This window comes from Pyrus communis, chromosome 4 (genome assembly GCF_963583255.1).
Source record: "Pyrus communis chromosome 4, drPyrComm1.1, whole genome shotgun sequence".
NCBI lineage: Eukaryota > Viridiplantae > Streptophyta > Magnoliopsida > Rosales > Rosaceae > Pyrus > Pyrus communis.
The window spans coordinates 9,702,931-9,712,498 of record NC_084806.1 but is presented as its reverse complement, the minus strand read 5'-3'; the positions used below and the strand labels follow the sequence as shown (position 1 = coordinate 9,712,498).

The following is a 9,568-nucleotide window of genomic DNA, read 5'->3' as shown; positions in this document are numbered from 1 at the left end:
GCAGAAGCAGTTTTTTTTTTCAAGGCACGGCAATAGCAAACTAGCCTTAAAACCTCCATGTTGGCTTGGGAGAGAAAACTTTGCTTCCAGCCCTGAATCTTAGCCATCACCCTATCTTTTACGAATGCCAAAGCCTCTCGTTTAAACCTTCCCCAGACTGTCGGAATACCCAATAGTTACCCGGGTCCACCACTTGCGGCATACCTAAAATATCACACAATTCCTCCAGAAGTTTGGTCAGGGTGTTACCCCCAAAAAATATAGAGGATTTTTATATGATCACTTCCTGTCTCAATGCCAAACAGTATACATTAAGGATTTAGACAATATTCTGGCAGTTCAACGGAGAAGCATGTAGATTAGGGTGTCGTCGACAAACAACAAATAGGAAAGAGGAGGTCCATGTATACTGATCTCAACACCCTCAAGGAACCTTCCGTCAACTGCCCACTAGATTAGGCACGAGAGAACATTCGTGACAATAAGGAACATGTACAAAGAGAGAGAATCCCCCTGTCGAAGACCCCGGGATGGTTTGAAGCGCTTCCTAGTTGGCCGTTGATAAGGACCAAAAAGTCAACAGAAGAGACACACCTCATCACCGTATTTATCCACCACCTGTGAAACCCCATCTGAACCATGACTGCCTCGAGGAAGTTCCACTCAATCCTATCATATGCCTTGTTCATGTCAATTTTCATTACCAGCTCGAACTTCGTTTTAACTTTTCTTAGCTTGAGGAAGTGAAAAACCTCATGTGCTACAAGAATATTATCTTGTATTTGTCTGCCCTCAACAAAAGCATTTTGTGAAGGGGAAATACGCATAAGAAGCCAAGGTTTCAGCCAGTTAGCCAACAAGTTTGAAAAAATCTTGTAGAAGTAGTTGCACAGGCTAATCGGACGAAAATGGCCCACTAACACGGGATTTGCCATCTTCAGAATAAGGACAATATAAGTGGAATTGAGCCTTATAGGATTCTCCTGCCCGATCGCAAAATCCTGCACCAACCCATTCACATCATCTGCAATACACTACTACAAATTAGCTTTAGGTGTCGGATGATGGTGGCGGTTTAATAAGCCATTATGTCGGATAAAAGATATCCGACACATAATTCAGTTAGTGTCAGATAACAATGAAATCATGTTGGTTATATCCGACGTAAATTCCTGGTGGATATTTAGTGTCAAATGCAACCGCCATAAAATTATTATAACCACCATTATTTTTTAATTCTTTTTTTTTTTTTTGTAAATATTTTTAACAGATTCTAGCGGTTTTTAAGTTAATGATGGCGATTATAACCGACAGAAATTAACTATTTTATTATTTTACGCCAAAAAAATTTCAATTTGTTGTTCATTCAGATTTCTTCTTCTTGCTCATCTTCATTTTACTCATTTCTTTCTCTTCATTAAAAAAATGTTGTTTGATGGAGATTGTTCCTGAATCTTGTTACAAGGTAAAAAAACTTATAAATGACATGAGTCTGACGTATATGAAGATTGATGCGTGTCCCAATAATTGCATGATCTATTGGAAAAACACTGCAGAGTTGACCGCATGCTCAGTTTATGGTGAATCAAGATATAAAAATGTCGTCGTTCCCCCAGTATCACGAGGTTTGTGCATCGATTCTCCTGGGCATCACGAGGCCGCTTAGCTCTTGTCCGCTCGCCAAACCCTGCCGAGCTACCACGGGTTGGTTAGGAAGAACATTCGAGATTAATATGGCCTATTCTTCCACATTTGTAGCAAAAGTCTTGTAGGCGTTCGTATCAAAATTCTACCCAGGAGTCAATCACCCCCGATCTTGGAAGCCAACACCCTATAATCAAGGGTTTCACGGTATCCACCAGAATCTTTACCCGTAGGAAGCCCATTGCCTTCTCCAAATTCTCCATCTCCAAGAATTTGCCCACCTCATCTGATAATCTCCCTGCACTGGCCTTCGTGCACAGGTTTAGGGGAAGGCATCTGATTTGCACTCAGAACGGGACCACCTTTAGCTTAATTTCCTCTAGAGATCAATTGCTTGGCCATCGTTTTAATGAGAAATGTTGGTTCATAATCACCCAGGGAACCAAGTTAATGATTTGATTTGCTATATCCTCATCCTTAACAGTGATGATAAATGTATTTCCTTGGACCCAGTTGATTTTTGCCTCCCTAATCTCTTTCCATAAGCTCATGAGAATATTCTTGGCACCCCACTTGTTCAGGGGTTTATCAGTCAGAGTTGCTCCCACTAGCTTCACTTCTTGCTCCATACTTGAGATCTCTAAGGACTCTTCCAATCGCACCACCAAATCTTCCACCCCTGCTTGATCCATCTCCAAACAAGTCAATCGACAGAAGAAGACAAGTAGAACAAAACACGCCCAAGACTGTTTCTGCACACCTTTCACTCTCTCCAGATGGAATAATCCTTGTACTCCAACAAGTACCCAATACAGATAAGGATTCTTACCCAGAAGCCCTGCAACACAGAATGTGTGTAGTACAAATGTTTTTGGTCTTTTTCCTTGGCATAGAGGCTCAAAACCTTCATAATATATTCAGAAGTAGGGGTTGGTTCGCCATTCATCCCCCACGCCATCAGATCTGGTGGTTAGGGATATCTTTCCTCATAAAACCACATAAATACCCAGCCCAGAGTTGGTGAAGGCATAAAAATGAAACCAAACAGAGGTATCAGGTTCGGTTAAACCAGGGTATAATTAATGAGGTTCCCAGGTAAGTTTGGAAGATGGTGGGTGAGCATTAAGTCGTCGCATTCGGAATGGTAGAGTGGCACAAGATAGCTCTCACATGGGGCATAACGCTCTCATAGAGGAGATAAAGTTTTCCGAATAGATTCCATGAATGCCTTTGTTGTAGGTTCTCCGAATAGACTCCATGAATGCCCTTGGTTTGATTTTTGGACCACTGAAATCGAAACCAAACCAATACTTTTGGTTTGATTTTTTAATTTCAATTTGTTTTTTATTTTTCAATTTTTCAAACCCAATCCTACTGAAAATAAAAAATAAATAGATTTTGGAGATCAAAATCTGGCTGACCATGTATGCTAAATTAACAAACTTTCCTTTTTCTTCAAGGGGTTATAATTTTCCAATCTTTTATAACAATTTTTCTTCAATAGTTCATACTACTTAGTAGACTGCACTACCGAATGCAACCCCGCTTTGTGAATGAATATATTGAAAATGTGGACCTTAAAAGAAAAGGGAAAATATATGAGATAGATAAAATGCAGAAAGATGTGATTTGTAAACAAGTCAGCAGCAGATTTTGGGATTTTGGATGGTGGCCCAAGTGAGAATTGAAGGGACAAATAATAAGGGCAAACAATGTGTTGTATGGATCAGTAGAAGTATGGGGAACAAATGGGTTTTGGGTTGGGGGGTCCAGCCAAGTTGGCATGTGGCATCCTAGGCTCGAGCACTCACATACGAAATAGGGAGGATAGACATTGCCACTCTATCTACATCGTAGAATCGATTAGAATTCAACACTCACTAAAATGCATATGCATGATTCTTTCATTACATGTAAAAAATATTTTTTGACGTAGAAATTGTTACGTAAACATGAATTCTTTCAAGTGAGATACTTCGCATATGTGTTAATTAAGCAGAAATGATTTCTTACATATCAAATTTGAATAGTGTAATTTTTAAGCGATACTAGTATCTTGCCACACGCTTGCGCGTGTGGTAATTGGCTTTATTTATTTATTTATTTATAAGAAAAGTAATGGACTTACTAACCACCCTCCATAATTTTGTATTTTATTTTATTTTTCTGAAATTTTAATAAGAAAATGACAATTTGGGTATTACGAAAGCTTCACTATTTTTGCCTTTTCCATATAAACGTACAAAGGTTTAATTTTGGGCCTCTTGATCATCAAGAATAAGGCCCACTTATATCTTTCTATAACACAAAACTTATGGACTATACTATGGGATTGTCTCAAACATTGAGCTTTGAGCTTGAACCACTGCAGACCAAAATGCCTTGGACCACGATCTCATTTTCGCCCTTATGTCTTCCTCAAATTTTAAAGTCTTTTTAGTTGGGCTTAACAAGAGGGGCATTTCACAGTATGAGGGACCCCGCTGTGCAAAGGGGTCGATCATGTTTAACGAAGAAAGAGGAAAAGGATCCGACGACGATCCTTTTCTTGGGGATTCAGGAGATCTCGTGATCATGTTCGTTTATCCTACATCATAAGGTCAGAAATCATTTGAAATTTAAAATTTAAAATTAAATATAAATAGTACTTAACAAAAACTGACCGCATGATGTATGATGAACGACCATAATCACGGGAGACCCGGACCTTCTTGCATCCTTGTGTGGCTTCATCTGTAGAGCCGCGTTTTTCATGCGTTCGCCAAATGGTCTGTCATATGCGTTTTCACGTCATCTAACATGTATTGCTGCACTCAAAGTTTTCTCCATACATGACGATCACAATTACAGAACAATTGCTTAGATGTGTGATTTATGTGACAATTTTCAGCTTGAATTGAGTATTTTCAATTTTGTTTGAGATACACTAAAATGATGCGTTTAGTTCAATTGGTTCAAAGGAAAAAAAAAAAGAGATCATAGAATATTTATGCAGGTCTGCTAAATACGCAACAAAAAGTAAATAAGATATTGAGTACCTAAATATTAAGTTAACAATGCACCATCTGGCAGCAAAGTTGTCTAAAATAATGGTGTTGACATAAAAGCAGGGAAACATATTTGGCTGCTGCGCTTAGCTTTAAGCATATTGTACTAATTCTTTCGATAGATTTAGTCTTATATATATGTCCACCATGACATAAGTCACAAAACAAGGAAATTATATATAGTAAAGCGCAATGAGAAAAACATTGTTCCTAAGGTACAATTTAAAGACGGAAATGCCTCCCGTTTTAATGTTCCTCCTCCTCTCTTTTTTCAACTTGCACAATGAAAATGACAAAAATACCTCTGTCTCTTCAGCAGACTAAGTCTAAATGCTTCCACACCATTTCATCCATACGCATATTTTCTTTTCTCGCCTTTTCGTTGCTTCCTCCTACACCACTTCATTCTTGCTCCATTACGAATCGAAACTAAAAACTACATATCCAAAATTTCTCACCGTTTCATTCCTTCCTCGTAATAGCTAGGTGGTCAACTTGGAACATTTTTAGGCAACAACAAACCGTCCCAAGCGCATAATCTTTATACATTGTGTATGCATTCGCGGTTTTCAATTCAAAATGTACAATATAAGAAGGAAAATATTGCTTTGACTCATCTACAAGATAAAAACTTACATGAAACAAGTTAACATATCTCACGTTATAATTGCGGATTAAATGCAGCTTGTGTAGGTGCAGTGACGGCGGCGTTGCTTGATAGGGTGGCTCACAATATAAAACAAGTTACTGCAGGATTTAGCTTTTGGAAAGAAAAAGACCAGCCTTTGATTTCCTGTCTTTGTATTATTAGTCTGACTAGTAAGGGCTTATTCACCAATAGTTATGGCGCTACAAGGATCTAGCTTCTTCATCATATAACAATCATGATCAAACCTAAATTAGTAATTACATGCATGCATGACACTGCATTTCATACTTTTTGTTAATCACCTTTTTCAATCTAATTAATTTGGTATCTAGGCCTTCTCCAATGGGTTAAAAAATTTAGAGTTAAAAGTCATATTTGATTTAATCGCTCTTCTGTGCACTTGAAAATTTAAGACTATATATGACTGAAGTCAAGTGTCAATGCATATTTGATTGAAGTTTAACTCTCGCGTTAAAGTGGGATTGTCATTGGATTATACAAAAAAAAAAAAAAAAAAATTATTATTTCAAATATTGATGGCCAGCTTTATTTATTTTCTGCCATGATTCAATGGCATCTCACAAAATTCTTAACGGCTATTTTATTTCAAGTTGCTACAATTTTTACTTCAAAAGAGTTGCACCCTTGCATGTATTCAATGGCCATAATCTTACGTCTTGCTGAAATTTAGTAACAAAATTATCAATAAAATGCATACCTTTCTTTTCATTCAAGGTACATTCAACCCGATTAGCTTCATCACAGTATGAATTTGATCTTAGTTAAGCACTTGTGGAATCGGCGAGGAAAACGCCGATGATGGTTTTTCATGTCATAAAATAAAATGTAAGCGTTATGGTGGTTCATGATTTGAAGTAAATTAAAAATAAAGCAAACGTTTAGCTTGTGTTCAAATTATGTCCAATGCATAAGAGTTAAAAGTTAAAATATGCAATAGAAATGAAATAACTTTTGAAGTCAAATATAACTTTATAACTTTAGGCTAAAACATTAGAGATAGCCTTAGGCTAAATGGTTTCGAATTGACTAATATACAGGCGCTCGTTCGGGATGTTTTATCAAGTTGACTAAAAGTTCAAATCTCTTGCCCCGTAACTTAGATTTGTTTAAATTATACATCGATATTTCTTTCTTGTTTCATCTTCCTTAAAGGTCACATAGATGTTCATCAACAGTCAACACTTGCTAAAAATACTAAAATCTTTTGAATTTCCCTCTACTTGATCTAATTCTCCCTCCAGAAACCAAGAAAAGATCAAATCTTTTTCTGAATTTCCCTCTATTTGTTCACAAATTTCATTTCCCACCGAAAGTCTTGGTACTCTCACCCAATTTTCTCAGTTGCCAAACAGAATAAAAAGGGAAATTTGCAGGAAAACATTCCCATTCAGTACGAGAGAGCGTTCATTTTGCACCTTTTTAGTGGGTTAGTATTTGTTGATGGGCCAAAAGGGGAAACAAGCATGAAAGCGACAAAAAATTCTTGCAATATCCACATATAACGAAGTGAGAGAAAACAGCATCGAATACCAAAACTAGTAGAATTATGTCAGCAAAATTAGAACAAGATCTTCCAAAATTCTTACATTTGCTCAATCACTCTCAAAAATAAAGAACAAAGTAAATTTCCACTAATAAAAGAGACAAGATAACAGGAGGGAGTGGGGGTGAAATTACACTGAAAAATGGAGGTTAGAATTGCCATTTCTCCCTAATTAATTACTTATTACTTATAGCTTAATATTAATCCTAACATAGGCTAAGCATAGACAGAGCCATATGAGAGGGCCATCAGCAGAACCGCCGCTTGTTCCTCCTCGCCGAGCTTCCTCTGCTGCCTCTCCACCGTCGATCGCTGCATCAAAACCTCTCTTCCCAAAGCCAACAGCCGCTGCTTCAAGCCGTCGCCGAGCTGCTTGTTCTTCTTGCCCTTTTTATCGTTGGGGTTTTCTTTGTTTAATCCCAAAATAGCCCTCCTCTTCTTCCTGCTTCTGATCCCGCACGCATTACAAAGCGACTGAAAAGCACAAACAATACACGAATCAGATCAAAACCCAAAAGAGGAATTTAAAACATAATCAAGGGCTTATGGGTTGTGAAATGACCTTTGGGCCAGCCGGACCGCCTCTCCACAGAGGAGTTTTGGAGGTTCCACAATCGGCGCAGGTTTTCTTAAAGCCTTCCTCCGAGGAACCGGCATCTGGGGTTTTGATAGTCATTTCGTCCGACTCCGATCCCTGCAGAAAACACAGAAACCCGATCCGATCAGTAAGCCGGATCAAAATATAAAAACCCAGATCAAATGAAAGCTCTGGATCAAATAAACTCACTTTATCGCTTGGATCCAACATTCTGTATGACATATTATGAAGATCTGAGACAAACCCAGTTGAGAACGAGTAGGAAATCGAACTGGGTCGCGATCAATTTGATCGAATGGTTTCTGGTCAAGTAAGAAGCTTTAGTGACTCAGAGAACCCAAGCTATGGAAAAAAACAGAGGAACAAGAAGGAAAGAGATCGATCACAACTCAGAAGCTGAGATCAAAAGTGCTTATAGCAGCTTTTCGAAAAAGCACAGTGAAAAAAAAAGCAAGCAAAACAGAGGAGGCTAGCAATGGAGGCGTGCGGTGATTGGGATGAAGAGGCTAAATACTCAGACTAAACTCACATGCGGTGAGAGAAGGTTGAGAGAGAAAGGAAGAGAGGCAGTGAGAGGTAGTGAGAGAGAGCTGCGCAGTGAGAAGGGAAAATGAGGAATCAAACCGACCCACACTCGAACGCGCCGCGCAGCTGATCTGAAAATTGCCCCCTTATATAAATGAGACGCGAAACCCTAGCCCGGGTAACTGGAAATGACAAAAATACCCACGGTTGTGGAAGAAACCACACATTTGATCCAACGGGAGGCAACCGCGCCAAAAGGTTGGTGAATTGAGGGGAAAAAAAGGGCGCCACATTCCGAAATTGGATTTGGGATTTGGATTTTTTTATTTTTTTTTATTTTTTATAATTAAAATAATTATTGTTGGGTTAAAGTGGAAAAGAAAGAGGGGGATGAGGTGGTGAGATTGTGGCGGGAGCGAGTCACGACTGAGTCAGAGAGATTGTTGGTTCTGCACCGTTGGATAGGTCAAACTTGCTTTTGAGATTGGGGGTCTCAAACCATGTTTTTCGTTGGCGGCAAATCCAAATTTCTATAAAACTTAATAAATTAATGATGATTACCAAAAATAAATAATTAAAATTAAAATTGATTTTAAAGCATGCCACCTCCTTTTTTGGGATTTAATTTCAATGGGATCCCTTCAATTTTCCATCCATTTATTGTTGTATTATATAAACTGAATTTATATACTAAGGTTAAGTGAATTGAATATTGCCGGGAAGCCATTCGATGCCATTTCTAATTCTAGTTTCTAATTTACTATGAGTTTTTGAATTTGAATTTTCTTCCCGTTGTTTGCTACAAAGGATATTAAATTATGATGGGAGTTACTAATTACCTAGTTATGGGATAATTTATTTGAAATATAGTCTTTTGACAAATTTTCTCAAGCTCAAGTAATAGAGAAATTTTTCAGTATGTTGAGAACACGGCCTGCTACACTAAGTGTTATAATACAGTTGAATGAAAATTTCTTTTTCAAGTTTCAAATTAAATGTATTATTGTACTCTATATACAAGGTCGTGTTCTCAATACACTTAATCATGATTAATTTTATAAGTCCACTTGGGTATTGAGCAATAATCAGTAAGAATTGAATTCCTTGCAATGGTTAGTAATTGCAATTGTAAAAAAAGAAAAATTCTCTCAAGGTAATGGTAAAGCAATGGCAAGAAAATTGTGATTTAGAGCTGAAAAATGTGTTTTTTACATCACTTATAATGTTACATCTCATACAAAATGTAATACAAAAATATGATATCCGTAACATTACTCATGGAACCCAATACATAATTTTGTTTGTTATTGGTGAAGGGTTGGGAATTTGAAGAAGCATGGGGAAATCTCTAGAACTAGTCACTATTGAACAAAGTCGGCGAGTGGCCGTGGATAAACCAAGTAAGCCCCCTCAAGCCACACGTAAAAGATGAGCTTTATTATCCTCTTAATCTCATCTCATTACCACACTAATCACAAACCAAAACTCACACTAATCACAAACCAATAAAAAAGATTGGATGAAACGAAGGGAAAAGACCA

The 9,568-nt window shown here is 37.7% G+C and overlaps 1 protein-coding gene across 1 annotated transcript; it reads right to left on the bottom strand.

The window, feature by feature from the left end:
- Positions 1 to 6,888: 6,888 nt before the first annotated feature.
- LOC137732237 (GATA transcription factor 15-like) lies at positions 6,889 to 7,854 on the bottom strand. Its single transcript, XM_068471538.1, has 3 exons — positions 7,692 to 7,854; positions 7,467 to 7,598; positions 6,889 to 7,378 (listed from the first exon to the last, which is right to left on the bottom strand). The coding sequence occupies exons 1-3, from the start codon at positions 7,722 to 7,724 to the stop codon at positions 7,121 to 7,123; spliced, it is 423 nt and encodes a 140-aa protein (XP_068327639.1). The 5' UTR covers positions 7,725 to 7,854; the 3' UTR covers positions 6,889 to 7,120.
- Between the last annotated feature and the right edge of the window lie 1,714 nt (positions 7,855 to 9,568).

Coding starts and splice junctions, on each gene's coding strand:
- LOC137732237 (XM_068471538.1), bottom strand. CDS start 7,724: ATGTCATACAGAATGTTGGATCCAAGCGATAAA. Junction 7,599..7,691: donor TGTTGGATCCAAGCGATAAA/GTGAGTTTATTT, acceptor TGTTTTCTGCAG/GGATCGGAGTCGGACGAAAT. Junction 7,379..7,466: donor GCGGTCCGGCTGGCCCAAAG/GTCATTTCACAA, acceptor TGTGCTTTTCAG/TCGCTTTGTAATGCGTGCGG.